This window comes from Manis javanica, chromosome 15, assembly GCF_040802235.1.
Source record: "Manis javanica isolate MJ-LG chromosome 15, MJ_LKY, whole genome shotgun sequence".
NCBI classification, from domain to species: Eukaryota; Metazoa; Chordata; class Mammalia; order Pholidota; family Manidae; genus Manis; species Manis javanica.
Window position 1 is genome coordinate 65,398,418 of NC_133170.1, and position 17,532 is coordinate 65,415,949.

A 17,532-nucleotide genomic window follows, 5' to 3' on the forward strand; every position below is an offset into this window, starting at 1 on the left:
CCCTGAGTGTGATTCACTTTCTTTTCTATCCATATGTCACCTTATTTCTTTCTTTGGGAAAATGAGATTCAGCTCTAGAGTTGATGGCTTGTTGTCCATTTTGTCAGTGTTGATATTTATGCTGACTTACTTATGTGTCATCTATATACACACTCCTTGTCTGTTTGGTCGGCTTCTGAAATGAAGGTCCTGAAACTGTCCCAGTTGTTCTGAGCAGACTGGAGTTAGGACCCAGCAGGGATGCAACAGGACGGGATATAAATAGAGAAACAGACCAGAACAAAGTTTGAGGCACAGCCTTACATCACTCACTCTCCTCCCGAACTGCTGGAACTGCTGGGGGACGGCCGAGGTGCAAGGCTGAGTCAGCCCAGAGGATCTGGCCAGCGAGCCGCCAGCCCCCGTGCTGGGGACCGGAGTCCCTGGAAGCCTACTCTCCCCACTCCAAGGAGCAAGAGAAGCTTGTGACTCCACCAAGGCAGGGACAGCGAGGGCTCCTGAAGCAGCATCCGTGACCTCGAGCAGCCCTAGGGGGCTGCAGACAGGACTTGGGTCTCTCTGCCCGGCCAGCTCATCGTGATGCATTCATTGATCGCTGAAGCCTCTCAAGTTTGGAGACAAGGAAGAAACACCCACTGACTCTCCAGGACAGCTGCGTTTCACAGACCCTGGAGAGCAGCTCTTCTCCCTCAGAGCCTGTGAAAATGTCCCTCTCCCAAGGAGGTGGGAGCTGAAGAAGACGCATTGTCACAGACCCTCAGGACTTGGACGCACACACACTGTAATCGCTAAGAAAGCCATGAGGAAGCTGCTGCCTCTTTGCTGCTGGCACTCCTGGCTGCTGTTATTTTATGGAGAGTTTCAGGTAATGTCCCAAAGTTGCTCTTGCTGGTTGGACTAGATGGATGTCTGCAGGGAGGCTTTGCGAGCGTGTCTCACAATGTGGTGTTTTGCATGCAGGTGTGCGGAGCCCACTCCAGGTCTGGTGCCCATCCAGGTAAGGGAACGGCCTTATCCATCTCACATGCCTGCCCTCCCTGCCTCGTGGGGCCCTGGGCAGTGTGTCTGCTTCCTGCTGAGGCTGCGGGTGCCCGGCTCCCCTCCGGCCCCTCTGTCCTGCTGCCCACCCCTCAGTGCCCTGCCCTCCTGCTGTCTCGAGGTGTGGCTGGAGTGGCAGGTGTCCCTGTGCCGAAGCCTTTTGATCCTGGTCATTTGAAAGCCTCTTGTTCCTTGCTCCCTAATTTGAAAAAGTAAGGATGGGTAATGTTCTCCAGGCTGTGTCTTCCCTCAGCCACTCTTAACACACATCGCGTGTCTCTGTGCCGTTCACTTGAGCTGACTTAGGACGCCAGTCCTTCTGGCTCACGGTGCCCATTCTGTCTCCGTTCTGTGGCCGGGAGCTTGGCCCCTCAGCCCACTGAGATCACCAGGCACCGAGGCCCTTGCCAACAGCTGGCCCACCTTCCCATGGCCATCACAAGCCCTCGGTCGACAAGAGTTGTGGGGATGTTTTTTGCTATGAGGACAGAGGAGCATCAGGCTGTCCCTGGGAAGCGTGTGGGCTGGCAGGGAGGAGGGGAGCCCATGTGAGCAGCAGGAGACCCTTGGGTGCCCTTCCCCTTTGCTTCCTGCCGACTTGTGCTGGAGCTGGAGAGCCCATGCCAGCATCCCTAAACCTGTGCCCAGAAGCTGTGAGCACAAACGCCAACTCTCAGGAGCATGCCCCTGACTCAGAGCTGCAGTGGCCGGTGGGTGCCCGGGAATGGTAATCATGGGCAGCTGGCCACCTTCCCAGGCACCCACTGGATCTATGGGCACAGCCAGCACTCCTGGGCCAGCACAGGACAAAGCAGGGCTGGGCTGAGGTCCGACATTGGGCTGGACTTTGTCTCCTTGCTGATGTGACACAGTACAGGGTGAGACATCCCGGCCATGGTCCCGCTTGCCTGGCCAGCTTCAAGGGCCCAGGTGTTGCCACTTCCCTTCACCCTCTGGTCCAAGTTCAGTCTTCTGCTGAGCAGGTGTGAAGGCCGTGAAGTTCTGTGGGCTCCCATCTCTTCAACCAAAATGCTGACAGAGAACAGGACTTCTGGGGCCCGGGGAGGAATCAGGTGGCCGGCATCTTGTGAAAGGGAGGGCATGTCTGCACAAGATGCTTCCCACCTCCCAGGCCATGCCTGGAGCTGTGTCCTGGTCCCCCTCAAGACAAGGGGTGGGTGGCCAGGACACCAGGCAGGGACCAGGCAGCCTAAGAACTCCGCCTGGTATTAGAAGGGAGCCCAGAGGTCTGTTCCCAGGCAGAGCGGCGGCCACACGTGGCCACATGCAGCACTTGCCTTCCCAACCTCGCTTCAGGAAGCGGTTTGACTTCACAGAGAAACTGCACTCCTCTGGTGTCCTGAGGGTGGGAAAACAGTCTCCTGATCAACTGCGACTTTAGGGAATGGCGTGATACTGGCAGTGATAGAAATATTACTCAAGGGATGGCAGCCACTGGGCCCGCTGGAGACGGAGCCCCAGGGGTGTGATGCCTAAGCTTCTGCTCCGCCCAGGGCTCTGCTCCCAGCCTGCCTGCTGGTCTGTTCGGTGCCCCCTTCCTTGCCCCACCTGCATCTAACCTCACACCCCCTTCTCTCCCTCCTCCACCCTCTCACTCCCTCCTCAATGCAGTCTTCTTCTCATCTGCTCTCCCCTTGCCTTGGGCTCTGTCCAGCCTTCCCTACTGGGCCAGGGGGCCTGCATCTGGGCTGAGGCTGTTCAGGAACCCCTGCCCTCGGAGGGGCCCCATGGAGAAAACGTGACTGGATAAACATGCAGAGCCAGTTCCTAACAGGAAGCATGTGGAAACAAGCTGAATGCCCACCAGGGTGGGAAGAGCTACGTGAATTGTAGCATTTTGTCCTAAGGAAGTCTAAGCAGTAATTAAAAATGCCAACATGGCAGCATGTTCGGAGCTTAGATGTAAATTCTGTGTAACCTCACAACCCTTTGAAGTCATGTGATTACAACCCTGCTTCAGACAGGAAGGGAGCAAATGGTTTGCCCAGGGCCACACTGCTAATAGTGGTGACCTAGGGAGCTCCCACGTGGAGGGCCCTAGGGGAGGCAGGCACAGAGGTCCCGAGACCAGCTGGGAGGGCTGAATGTCCCAGGACGCTAGCTGGGCCTTAAGGACGCTCCGAATAGGCTGGAGCTCTTCTCTTCTGGCTGCCAGTCTATTTTCTACTGCAGCCACACCAGGCTTTTCTTTTTAGGGTTCAGGACGGTAAGCTCCTCCTGTGTCTCATAGGGCACCTCACCCACTGCTGTTCATAGTAGATGCCCAGCAAATGCCTGTGGGCTCAGCTGTGCTTCGTCCCTTGAACTAGTTGTCATCAGGAGGCTGGATCAATGAAGACAACCAGCCTGCATGGTTTAAACTCCCAGGTAGATGTCTTGCTTGATTATCTGGTTTGTCTGTCTACACTAGACCAGGAAGCTAGGTATTTGCCAGATCTTTCTCTCCACCATGTAAACAGCTGTTTAGTAAGTAATTGAAAATCAATTTCCAATTGTTTTGAGCCTCTGCACTGCTCTGTGGCCATGTACTCCTGTTTGTTCAGAGAGAGCCTAGCGTGCTGGGGTTGGAGGGGCAGCAGAGGCTTCTGGCCTCTCCCACGTGACAGCTGATGAAGGTGAGGCCAGAGAGGGGAGCCCAGGCCCTGTCCTCTGAGCACCCCCTCTGGCCCCAGTGTCCCATTTCTTGCTCTGCTCCCAGTGCTGGGAAGCTGTGATGGTGGATAAATCTAAATCCACCAATGGCCCCAAGCCAAAAAATTTCAAATCATTCTTGAAAAGTTTATAAACATGCCCTTTACAGATAACGTTTGTAATGAAGAAAAAGGATCATTATCTGGAGTTTCCTGGCCCTGGGACACTCAGGCAGCTCACCTCTGAGCTCTGTTTAGAGGTCTGGAGGCCAAAGCAGATGGTTGTAGTCATTCCAATTCCCTCCACGTACATGGTATTCTTTTCTCTGTGAACCAATAGTTTGTTTCATTTCTGTTTTTGCAAGGTGATCTATAATTGACATATCACAGTGTGTTAGTTTCAAGTGTACAGCATAATGACTCACTATTTGTACATACAGTGAGGTGACCCTCCAGTGAGTCCGCTTACCATCCATCCCCAACAGAGTGTGGCCCAGTTTACAAAGGGCCGTCAGGATCACTAAGTCATGGCAGAACCTCATTCTTCCTAGGGCAAAAAAAGTGTTTATGATGGCTTTTAAAGAATAATGTTTGTACCCCATTGCACAAATGGAAATTTGGCAGCTAGAAAGTTCTGGGGGCATCAGAATTATATGTATAGTCTTTCAGTGTTTAGCCATCTACTTATTTATTGTTGCATTTCATCATTCATTCTGCCTATGTAGTTTTTAAAAATTGCTAACATTATCATTTGAGGAGATTTCAAATGTAAAACTCTGGATTTCACACACACACACACACCCCCTGTTTTAGACCTGGGGATTTGGTGCCAATAGAACAAAGTCTTTCCACTCACGTAAAGGGCATGATACAGGAGACAGACACCAAACAAATACTACAACTTCTGATAATGGTGAGCACCATGAGGAAATAGACTGAGGCCCTGGGAGAAATGGTGGACAGTGGTGGTGACAAGGGCAGGCAGGGAGGGGTGTTGTTGGGCTGAGGCTTGAATTAGAGTCAGTCATACACAATCCGAGCACCGCATCCTGGCAGTAGGGCAGGGCAGCCGTGAGCCCCACCGGGGGCAGTGAGCTCGGTGTGTGGGAAAGGCAGTCAGAGCCGGTCCCATGGTCGGCAGGGGCCGGTTTTCCTCTGTGTGGTGTGGATTTCAGTTGAATAAAGTCAGTGGAACACTGAGATGTATTTCCCTCCACAAATTCAAGGGATAAGGTTTCCCTTTTATACTGACAGAAAGAATAAGTGATACAGAAGGAATTAGTGTAGAGGAATCTGGAAGATAATCTGAAAAGGAAAAATTAAAGGTTTTATTAGTTTTCTTTCTGAGTATTGATTCTCTCCCGCCAAACTGAGTCAAGGAAACATTAAATATGGGTGAGAAATTGTTCCTGAAGAACTGATTTATAATGTGGTGAAGTAGGCTGAAAATCTCTCTCTTACCTTTGTAGGTCCGAGGTCCGTTTTGAGGTCCCGAATGAGCCATGTTATCACGTGGCTTACTGTCTTGAGTAAGCATCTGTGAGAGTTTATCTGGTGAAACCCTAGGGGTCTGTGTAACTGGAGACCTCATGTCACCTTCTTTTTGGGAAAACAGCCCCAGCATCTCTTCCTCCCCAAAGAACGTGAGTTTCTTGTACTGATGACACTCTCTGAGCTTTCAGTTATTTACTCCTTTGGCTGTCAGCAGCAATCAGGGCGTTGAATTTAGTTCTTTGGCACGTGTCGTCAGCACCACACAATGTTCTAATTTTGAAAAAGCCCTTAATTGCTGACATTAATGTTTTGGGAGATTTCAAATAAAAAATCTGGACCTCTGACTTCTCTTTAAAAGCAGAGGCCTGGCAGTTCTGGCAGGCCTTCCTACAGAACCACAGTGCTTAGGCCCCAGAAGCAGCCACCTTTAGACAGGACATGTGTTATGCAACTAGCCTCAGCCTCCAAGGCCCTGGGACGTGATGGTGCACCAGGCAGGCGGGGATGCTGGTTGCTGGTTCCGGTTCCTCCATGCCCGTGCCTTCCAGGTTGGCAGCCATTGTGGCCATCATCCTGGCCTTATCCAGGTGTTCCCTCAGCCCCGGCCCTGTGCCCAGTTCAGTTCAGCCCCTCCAGCCTGTTGGGCTGTCTCAGTGTTGCTAGTTACGAGGTATCCAGGCGGTTTAGCAGGCAGTTACCCTGGTCTGAGGTGTGATGACTCAGAATGGCAGGCATCTACTGACACCCCCTCTCTTCTCAACACTGACTTAGGGACGCTAGCCAGTCTGGGGGCCCATTCTCTGTGTGAACAAGACCTGATCCCCTTGTTCCATCAGCCTTTCTGCCCAGGCCATTTGTAAGTGGAGATAGTAGGAAAGGGTTTATTATTCACAGGGCTTATTTTATGATGAGGAGGATTCTGAAGATATAACATCTGTTCTTAATACAACAGATGTTATTTCCTTTTCTGAGTTTTTCCCCCCAGATGAATTGAATAACAAGTCAAACATGCTTTTCTCTCTTCAGAATGAATATCCTAAAAAAAGCATGGTAGAAATGAAAATGAACACTCTTGACTTGAACATTTCAGATTCTCCATATTGCACTGCCAGAGTGGAACCATTCCCAGGGGACGGTGTGAAGTCATGTGTCACGCTGACATGTACCAGAGCCGGGTGCACAGCTACTTCTCTTTAGCCCCTATTATAGAATTGATTTTGTTCTTGGCTTACATTTTGGACTCACATACATAACACTGAAAGGACATTGCCTCACAGATACAAACATAAGAAAGGAGCCAATGACCTGGGCATGTGCCGATGTTTGGTACCCTATAGACAAAAAGCCAGATGTCAGATGGGGTACTTCAGTCCTCATCTGAAAATGCAGTGTGGACATTGTCTACGGTCATGTTCCTTGTGAAAGTGAGTCTTAAAATACTTCTTATAAGAACACAGGTCCCAACATTCCACTAGAATAGAAAGATGATGAAATATAAATCGTCTTCTTGTGTCTTACACCTACTTCCTCAATTTCTCCAGCCCCAAAATACTACCACCAGTTTCTAGGACATCCATCCAAACATACTCTCTCTCCTTCTTCTTCCCTCCTTCCCTGCCCACTGAGCGACTCTACTTGACCCAGATATTTCATAGTCCATACGTTTTTTTCCTACCGTGATTTTTTTTAACTTAACGATACAACTTAAAAAACATTCCATATCAGTACTTGTATCTCAGTCTCATTATTTATCCCAGCCCTACACTAGCCTGTTCATAGATGCTCTGTATTTATGTAGCCAGTCCTCTGTCAGTGTGCATGTAGGCTGTTCACTGGCTATTGACACTGTAAAAAAAACATTGTGCAAGAAACACCCTGTAAGCTCTTTGATCATAAACTCCCAAGAGTGGATCTACTAGATCAAGGGAATGTCCTTGAAGTTTGGGTAGAGACTTCCATATTGCCCTCCAGAAAGGCTGTACTGATTTGAACTCCCACCAAAAAACTGGTAGAACTGGCCAACTTAGTGGATCTCACTTTGTCAATCTGGTAGATGAACTGGGATAGGCTAGCTCGTAGTAGTTTTAACCTGCTTTTAACAATTGTGAGCAAGGTGGAATCTTATTTTTTACTATCCTTAAAATTTATTTGCATTTCTTTGAGCTATGTCCTTTGCCCCAGTATTCTGTTGGTTTAAAATTTCTTAATAGTAGGAGTTTCATTAGTATAATATATTTAATACATTTAAAAAACTTAGTACATTTTTTGTCCTATGTATTATATAAGTATCAGTCTCCAGTTCAGATTAGCTTGACTTTTTTTCTATATGGAAATTTAAAATCTTTAGGTAGTCACATTTATAACCTGATTTCCTCAGAAGCTCTTACAGTTTATTTTATTACATTAAAATTTTGACCCATCTGGAAATTGCTACTGGTATGAAGGGTGAGGTAGGGATCTTCATGTCTTGTGCACGGTGAACTGGTTCTGATACCTTTTGTTGAATAATGTTTCTTCTCTGATTTAAAATACCACCTTTATCATAAACTCAAATCTCATACATGCTTGGGAATATTTATGGATTTTTTTTCCCACTGAACTGTTCTCATTAGTACCAAATCATCTTTATCATTGTGGCTTTATGATAGGGCTTAATCTCTGCTGGTGCTAACCTCCCTCATTATCCTTTGCCTTCCTGTCTCTGTATTTGGTTGGTTATTCTTGCTATTTTCCTTCCTATAGGTGTTCCATAATCAGCTTTCTCTCCACAAAAATTTCAGCATTTTTACAACAGATTTCTTAATATTTGTAAGTTAATTAAAGGATGGTTGATATTTTTATGATTTTGAGTTTTCTAAGTCCTTCATATATTCAAATGTTCTCTTATGTCACTCAGTGTTACCCTACTGTTTTCTTCATGAGAATTTTGTGCAGTTCCTATTCTTTTGTTCTTAAATATCTTCTCTTTATTGGCAGCATTTATAAATGAGAACTTTTCTTCTATTATTTTTTAGCATTATTGTTTGAATACAGGGAAGCCATTGACATTTGCATATTAAATCTGTATAAACCTCCTTACTAAATTCTCTGTTGTAACAATTTTTCATTTACCAAATTCTTTTCTTATTTGTAATAGTTTTTCATTTTCATTATCAGGCATACATCATTTGAAAATAATGATCATATCTCCTCTTTAAAAATTTTTTTATAATGAATAGCACAAAGATTACTCTATTAGTTTTTACTCTTCTATGATCTGGCAGACAGTTAGGACGGTTTATTATTTAGTCATTTCAGCCATTACTTCCACTTCTGGGAACTAATCACAGAGAACTAATCCAAGATAAGATTAAAGCTAGAGGAATGGCTCAGAAGGTGGTAGTGCAGCCCTCTGGGGACTATTACCCAAACAGAATTGTGAAGACTGGATAGGAGTAAATAAACAAAACAACTCATATGGTATTAAGTGAGAAGAGGAGAATAGAAAACAATTTATCTGCACAAAATCATGTCTACTCAGAGTACAAGGATCATAAAGGAAATTTTGAAATGATTGATTTTTAGTATAATAGAATGCTCCCACGCTGAGGGAGACTTGTATGTGAGCATTGCATCTAAAACGAGCCAGCTGGGTAATTTCTCAGGAAGCACTTTATTCCTGGTCTTTACAAATCAACTAAGAATGCAATTGTCTTAGAGATCATTGTCAGAATGAAATGAGAACATGTTTGTAAAGCACAAAATGGGTCTTGGTTTCCTCCTCTTTTTAAGTTATTTTAACCTTATTTCTCTTGTCTGATAGCATAAGCTAATTTTTCTACAACAGTATTAAGTCATAAGTGGATAATGGACATTCTTGTCTTTTTCCTTACACGTATGGGCATGCTTCTAGTGTTGCACCATTAAGCACAGGTGGCTTTGTTTTCTTTGGGTCAGAGGTATTTGTCTATTGCTACTTGTATTTTATCCTGTTAAGGATATATTCATTGATTTATAATTTATGAAGTGTTTTTTAAAACCAGGAGGGTGTCTTGAATTTATTCAAATGCTTTTCTATTATGTCCCATAGTCACTCTGATGCTTTTCTCTTCCCCTAATTCATGATGTGGACGGTAAGCAGTCCCTTCCTTCCCAGTGTGATTTAACATTTTTATTCTTTATCCCCCACAAGGATTTGAGGTCTTGGCTTCAGCTTCCCATTACTGGCCATTGGAAAATGTGGATGGGATCCATGAACTTCAGGATACAACCAGAGGTAGACGCGGGTAGAGGGAGTAATGGGCTGCGGGCGTGGGTCTTGGGAGTCACGGGCCATCAGGACAGATAGATGTGAGCAGCAGCTGCATTGAAGCCAGTTGATGGAGATTAATAAACATTTGTGCAGCTTTCCCTAATCATTGTTATTCCAAAGTACTTCACTAGAGCTTTTATATCTTTTTTTTAATTAAAGGATGGAATTTATGATAAAGCTATTATGAAAATGTCCATTTCCCCCAACAAAAGTAGCTGCTTTAAGCATTAAGCTGTAGACGATGAATCAGTGTGCATATGAGTCCAAGTGTATGTTTTCTAGGTGATAAAAGCGGCAGAATGTACATGCTGGTCAAGACAGGGTCCCATTTGAACCAAGTAGCACAGGTTGTTCCAGATGAGGCAGACTCCCACGTTTGGGGGGGTCAGAGTTTCACTCGAAAGGCACCCCCCAATCAGCTCCACCCCCACTGACAGCTCCCCTTTGAAAAGACCAAATGTCACCTCCAATACCTCCATGGTCCCTGTTCTGTGGAAGATAGGTGAGTCTCTCTCTGAGTCGGTTCAGACATGTGCCAGCAGAAGCCCCAGATAGCCCTGAGCTTCCATTCCAGTAAGATCCTCTCTTAAAGCATAAGTTTTGAGTGATTTGGGATTCCTTGACACTCTGTCATTTCCTTATTGCTCTTGATTATGTCACAAGCTGACATACACATGTTCACCTGGTGTTTATTCTGGTTCTGTTCCTTGGATTTTTTTTTAAAAACCCACATATTGATTATTATTATGCTTTTATTGTGATTATAACAGCACACTGGTATTTTCCTTATTCCTGCAACTTAATGTGCTGCCATAAATTGCCACCTAAATTCTAAAATGTTTCCCTTAAAATCTGCAAATCAGGAAGTGTGACAGCACAAGCCTGGGCTGCTGGCATCCTTGAGCAGGCACGCGGTCCAGGGGTGAGTCCCTGTGAAGGGCTCCATATCCACTGCAGGGCCCTGTCCCTTGTTCAGCATGGCCTCTCACTTTCCCACAGGCCGGGTGGCAACTGGGGCCACCGTGGAAACCGTCCTGTGGCTCGATGCTCTCTCCAAATAGTCTGAGCTGTCAGGATGAAAAAGTACCTGTGGAAGCTATAATCTGACTAGCACAAGTTAGAACAAACTGGTTCCCTTTGTTATAATCCAAGTTTCTTTTCTTAGGGCCTTTATTTGAAAGCCTGGAAAGGAGATCATTCCACCAAGTGGAAATGGCACTGTCGAAATAGCTCACTGTTTAGGACACAGAAACCAAAATCTTAGGAGTCATTTCAAACAAGAGCACAAACGACAGAGCATTCCCCTCCTCCACACCTCCTGCTACACCATGATTATATCAGCAGTTTGTGGTGTTTTGAACACCTTTATTTATGATAAATTCTTATAAGGTAATACAATTCCTGAGATACAATTCATCGTGGTTGAATTCTGTTCACCAAATGTATTAATTTCCATAAAACTCTACATATATTAATGTTTGTCCCAAAACACTCAAATAATGAAGGTCTCACAGCAATTTTTCCATTTCATTCTTTATGTTACAGCGCTATGCTGGCATATTTCAATTTGATTACAGGCTTCTTAAGCAAAAAAAAAAAAAGAGAGAGAGAGCGCGCCCATGAGCACATTTTGCTAGATGGCTTTGAAATCATTCCATGGACGTGTGGCTGTGTTACTTGTTGCTGAATTCTCTGTTGTTTTGTCCATTGTCACAATGCCATGTAGTCATTGTCATGCTGTGTCTCTATTTCATCAGTTCTTGTGACATCACAGCCATTAATCCTTTTGTTAAGACTATTTTGTGGCCGTGTTCAATTTCGTATCTCTCAACTGAGCCCCTGGATGGGAACTGGAGCCAGAAATTGGAGCCATTGTTTGTGGCAACATTCAGCAGCAATCGGGCACTGGCTTTAAAGCAGGGCAGGGCCACCGAATTAGGACTGACTTGCTGAGGGCCATGCGGTGGGAGGGAGCGGTCAGAGGAGAAAACCCGCTGCCTTTTTGTGAGGAGCATTTCTCAGCATGTGTTAAGTTGAGAGATATGTCGTTTCCATTCGTTTTTTGTGCCACTCATTTGCTGTGCCTTCTCTTTTGTCATTTCTCCTGGCATTAGGAACCTACGACCTAACTGTGCTTCCTTCCCATGACTCTACCTTTGTGTATACCAATGGCCCTACCTACTCAAATCTCTCTGCAACTGTGGGTGAGCACCTGTACTCATGGTCTGCGTTCTGTCGAGTCTGGATCTGCGGGGAACTTAAAGGCCAATTCAGTTTAGTTCTATGTGGATTCACTGTGTTGTCACCAGTAAAAGCGAGCAGATATCCAAGAAAACAGCCCAGATCCAGGGCACTGTAAATAACTAAGTGTTGTCTACGGCAAGTGTCATAGATTACAATACATCAGAAGGAGTCTATAAGCTCGGAAGCGATTAGGCTCTTCCACACCAGATGCCTGTTTTCATAACAAAACAGACATAAGATGAGGTGTTTTCTAAAAATAGAAATTGTTTGGACTTTTTAATGGATTATATTCTTTGGGGAAGGAAAGGCATACCCTTTTAATGGAAAATTAAAGTTGATTTAAAAATATTGCACCAAAATTTTGATGTCTTACAAACATTGAAATCAGCATTTCTCCTGTAGTTGGAGTTTTTTTTTTTTTTTTTTAATCATTAAAAGCTGTTTTATCACCATGTAAGAACTTGTTCGTTATGCTGGAGACTGATGATAATTAGGCTGGGGGTGGATTAATGATTGTGCATTGAGCATTGACTCTTCTATATAGAATTTTATTGTTGTTAACAACCATTTGATCAATAAATATGAGAGATGCCCTCTCAAAAAAAAAAAAAAATTTGTTAAAAAAAAAAAAAAAAAGCTGTTTTACAAAACACCCAGTAGAGTCATGGTTATTATCTTATTTACTGATAACGTTTCCTGTTTTTCCCACATGGCTCAAAGCTAACAAGGTAGTGGCGGCCATGCACCTATCCAAAGTGCGCAGAGAGCTGGTCCCTATCACCCTTCATCCTTCCTCAGCAAGGAAGCTGACTTCTCTTTCAACTGTTAGATATTTAGCTCCCAAAATTAATTTCTCCAAATAAACTGGTTTTTACAGCCTAACTCAGTTGTGCAACTGCTAGCTTAGTTTGGTAATACATTTAATTTGTAATGTAAAGATTCCTCCCAACAACAAATAAGGTAGATAAAAAAATGATGAGTTTAAAAACAGTAAGGAAAGAATTTGGAGCCCTCTGGGTGGATCATCCCCATGACTCGGTTGTTAGAAAGCCTGAGCTGGGCTCACAGTAGGGTCCAAAGACCCAGTAACTCTTCCTGCATCTTCAGCTGGGTTGACAGCTACAAGGGCAGTAGGCTCCCGGTGCCGGAGGAGGAATCCAGGCGACTTTGACCCCAGTGGACAATAAATGCCTAATCACTCTTGATTTTTATAGTCTGCGTTTACCCATCCTGTAAACCATTTACTACGCACACACACCATCAGATATATTTGCTATGGGAATGGGCCCAAACCAATGGTGCACAGAGCAGCACATCTCCACTGGGGCTCGTGCCCACGCGGCTGTGCAGTTGGCAGCTCTTCTGGGACTATGCAGAACGCACCTCTGGCTTTTCCTCCTATAGTCTGAAAATGGATTCTTTTAAAATCATGCGTTCCCACTTCTAGGATTAGGGGCTTTCAATTACAATTCAGACATTGTTTTTTGTTCACACTTGTGTCTGTTTCCCTTGGAAAGTTTAGTGTGAAGGTGGCAGAGAAGGACTCATGAAGCATGTTGGAAGGAATTAAAGTTTAGGAAGTAGATTATAATCATATTGCTCCTGGCAGATCAATTGTTGGCAAATATATTAATTATAATATTCTAGTATAGTATATATTATATACTAATATAGCATTAATACAATATTAATATGATGGTAACTTATTTAATATTTGCATTAATGTGTACATTATTTATAACATAATTATTCATATTAGATATTAAACATTTTCATTTTAGTAGTAGACCATAACATATAATATTATACATATAAATAACGCAGTATCTTTATATGTTAGTTGCTTGTAAATCTGTGTCTTTAGACTTTGAATCTCGTAAGATTACTAACATTTGATGTCATTCTTCTTACTTAGATATTGTAGAAGGAAAGATCAACAAAGGCATTTACCTCAAAGAGGAAAAGGGAGTCACACTTCTCTATTACGGAAGGTACAAAACTTCTTGCATCAGTAACCCGGCACAGTGTGGCCCTGAAGGTGAGCGAGGCGCCCCCCTCGGTTTCTTACTGCATTGCACCGCAGGCAGGTCTGCTCCTCCGGACGTGGGCAGATGCCAACAGGAGGTTTTCATGGACTGCAGAAGGCCTGAAAACATACGGGTTTGAGAGGAGGGGAGGGATGGGGGTGCGGGCACGTGGAATTACAACAAGAGGTTTGTTCCCGGAGACTAAGAATTAAAATGCTGTCACACAGAGATGTGAGAGCAAAATATTTAAACTTTTAAAGCAAAACAAACAACAAAAACCAAAATAAAAACCCTCCATAAAAACAGACACGGTGATGTCACAGCGGGATTTGGACAGGGCCATGGCATTTATGGGAGGCAAATTGACGGTGTGGCTCACACAATGCTATTTCCGGCTCCTGGATGTTGACGGGTCTGGGCGGGCATGCCTCTGACGACCTGTGCAGTGGCTCTGATTCTTTTAGGTTCGAGATTTGGGAGGGAGCCGGGGTGGGGACTGCCCCAGAAAGGGGTTGCAGGCCTGTGGTTAAAATAATGCCACAGACAAAAAGCACACCTGCAAAGGAAACATTAGGACCCATCATTTGTTTCCCAGTGAAAACAAAGTAGTCTGCTGTCTGGTATCTGAGCTTCAGGCCACATTTCAAAAACTCATGGGAAATTGTTCTCTGCCACCCAAGTCAGCTTCAAAGGTTAAGTTCCATTATCCTAGGCCAAATGAACATTTTGATTTCTAAGGACATTTAACTTATAAAAATAGGAGTTTAATGCAAGCCTGTGTGAGAGTGCTTTTAGACAGCCAGTGGCTCATCGCGACAGAGCTGTGTTCCTCCTACATGATTCTCGGACATCCGGACCACATTTCAGTAAAAATAAACAAAGGCTTAGCTAGGCGAAAACGTGGGAGGATATGTTTTGGACGTTGCGGAACCTAGAATTTTGAGAAATGGTTTTGAGGTCCAAAACCACGGCCAGGTTTACAAATCTGTGGTGAGAGCCCTTCTGAGTTCAAACGGTTGTGTAAACACACCAGACTTGTTTATTTCTCGAAATTAAAAACAACCCCAGGCTGAGCTACATGATGCTGGGGGCCAGGCAGGGGTGGTGTGCCTGCTCTGCAGGGAGGCTCTGGGCCCTGGCATTTGGGTCTGGGAAACAGCCTCCCTCTGGAGGAAAGTTGTCCAGCTCCAGCTCCCACCTGGAGTTTATGAGATTCGAATGGTGTAGGACCCAGAAATTCCAGGAACTGGGGATCATTATGATCACCAGCCTTGTGGGGAGACGGTTGGGGTGCCAGGGGTCAGGGCTGCAGGAAGCCAGAACTATTGCACAGTTTTACCTGAATTCTGAGTCCAATCTCCTGATCTGCACACTGGGTCCAGAATGTGCCTGCCTCAGGTGGCTGTCGTGAGCTAGCACATCCCGGGCACTTGCTGGCCCAGCATCTGAGAGGCCTCAGGGTCTCAGCCCCTGCACGACTGCTCCCAAACTTCTCTCACTAGGACATTGGTCCTGATGGATCACCTGCCTGCCAGAGTGTGACCCCTCCCAGAGGCACTACCCATTCTCATGACCCACAGTTGTTAATTGCTGACTGTGTGCCCATCACTGGTCTATCTCATGATGCATTAACTCACTTCATTGTCAAGCACACCAAGGCAGACAAGAGCTCGGGAGGTGGAAGCTGCTGGGAGCCCAGGCATCCTGTCCCTCTCTGTTAACAACTTCCTGCATTGTAATGAACTGGCTCCTTTAAGGTATTTGACACGTGGCCATTTTGTTACACCGTGGCCAGATATGAAATGAAGCCAGGAAGTCGGAGATTTGCGGTGGCTTCCTGACATGGTACCAGTGGAGGCTTAATGCTGGAATAGATCCGGCTGTGTTTTCTCAGTTGTCTCCCTTTGTCTGGACTTCAGCTTCATCAAGTGGCAGAGTCCTGAGCATGTGAGATATCCTAAGGGCACCGAAGCATTCCCCAGTTTTATTTACCATATCCTTTGCTCAGGTGGGTTTCCCTGGAGCCTAACTGAGCTCATATTTCTGGCTTCAGGAAGAACAAGAGGCGAACAGGGAGTTCTGTCCAGCATTTTCTGAATCAAGGGCCGAATAGCACCTGGAGTATGTTACAGAATTACAGCTGGCACTTGGGCAATTAAAAAAATTAATGGTGATACATCTATTTTAGCACAAATAGCTCATCAGAATTGTGATTTCATAGATATTATTTAGGCAGAGAATCCAGTGATTAGTGAACCTAAAAAATGAGTTGACTTAAAGGAAAATGTTGCATAATAACAATAAGGGTGGGATTCAATATGATGAAAATTGCAAGGAATATAAATGTGAGAGACCGGGATTCACCTGATCTCCTTCTCCACATTTTCTTGGTGGTGATGGTGGGCATACTCTTATACCCACTACTTTTGTAACAAAACCCAACATTTAAATAAAGAGAATTGCTCCCCATGCCCAGTCCAACAGGCCAACTATTTTTATATTTATTTCCAAGTTCTCTCATGGTCTCTTTTCATATATTTTGTTAACTTTTTATTTTAAAAAAAGAGTGTTTTAGGAGACAGAGTTGGAAGTCTGAGCTTTTCACAAAGGAATGAGACCTCTGGACAGGTTCGCTGCTTCCCTGTGTCCTGGCACCCACCACCTCCTCCTGCCAGTCCTGCTTTTCCCAGAATGCCCCCCTACTCCCACCCCACCCCCTGCCAGCTTTAGCACCTTCCTCCATTTCCACAAGCTGACTCTGGTCTTGCTTCTGGGCCAGTGCGCCTTCCAGGGACTTTCTTCACTGACGCAGGGTGCCTAGAGCAGGAAGTTTTTCAGGATCTTTTGAGAGGAAAAGGCTATGGGTCACTGGGCTGTTCTGGCATGTCACCCTGAGGAAACACAGCCGGTGTCCCCTGAATACCGAGGCATCTCTCCTGCAGCTGACCCCACAGCCAGCAGGCAACAAGCGGACATTCAAAGCAGGGAGGCGCCCTTGGGGATGGCCTGCCCTTCATTTCACTCACGCAGACCTGGAGGGCTCAGCTTTCACCGGGATGAGTCCCAGGCCAGGCGAGCCCTCGGGGCCCCTGCATGCTTCCCTTCCGGAACTGGTACAGCTGACAGCAGCCTGTCCCTGCTGCACCCGTGGCTCTGTGAGAGCAGGGACTGTCTGCCTTAGTCATGGCTGTATTTTCAGTGTTGTTGATGTCTACTGCCTATCACTGTTGATGGGCACACAGTTGGACCGTCCTTCTGATGCCTAGGTCCCTCTGATCGCTTCTCCATCAAATGCTGGATGGCCTGCTGCCCTCTCCTGAAGGCGCCTGTTCCATTTCTGCACTCCTCTGACTTTCAGGAGGTTGTTTCTGATATTGAACTCAATTCCATCTTGAGTGACTTCCACCCATTGCTTCTAATTCTAGCTCAGCTCTAAATCATGCTGGCTCCTCCTGTTTCCTGGTTGACTTTACCGTTCCTTAAGCAAATGCACCCTTATTTTCTCCTCTTGTGTGTTAGAACTACCTCTGCTTATAAACACCAAAAAGGCTGCTAACACTCTGTAACCACAGCTGGAAAATCTCAACATTTGCATTCCGACTTCTCAGCCCTCACAGGACTTTCCCCTTTGCTAAATTCAGAAGGCTGCCAACAACATGCTAAAATATTTGCAGGAAGGAGTTTCTCGGTAGAAAGTTCCAGAGGGGTCTGGTGGATACAGGCTGGGCATGGATCCAACAGTGGTCTTCCCCAGATGACCTGGGGTTACATGTCATTGGAAAGCACG

The 17,532-nt window shown here is 45.5% G+C and overlaps 1 protein-coding gene across 4 annotated transcripts in view; it reads left to right on the forward strand.

Moving 5' to 3' along the window:
- Positions 1-275: 275 nt before the first annotated feature.
- Positions 276-17,532, forward strand: part of ADGRD1 (adhesion G protein-coupled receptor D1) — a 108,373-nt gene continuing 91,116 nt past the window's right edge. For 2 of the 4 annotated variants that reach the window (XM_073223835.1, XM_073223836.1), the window contains exons 1-5: positions 277-865; positions 961-997; positions 9,355-9,438; positions 11,589-11,678; positions 13,634-13,756. In XM_073223835.1, the coding sequence (XP_073079936.1) occupies positions 800-865; positions 961-997; positions 9,355-9,438; positions 11,589-11,678; positions 13,634-13,756 (400 nt within the window). In that variant the 5' untranslated portion in view covers positions 277-799. Of the gene's footprint in view, positions 866-960; positions 998-9,354; positions 9,439-11,588; positions 11,679-13,633; positions 13,757-17,532 lie in introns of all 4 variants that reach the window. The other 2 variants (XM_073223837.1, XM_073223838.1) reach the window with 2 other exon arrangements.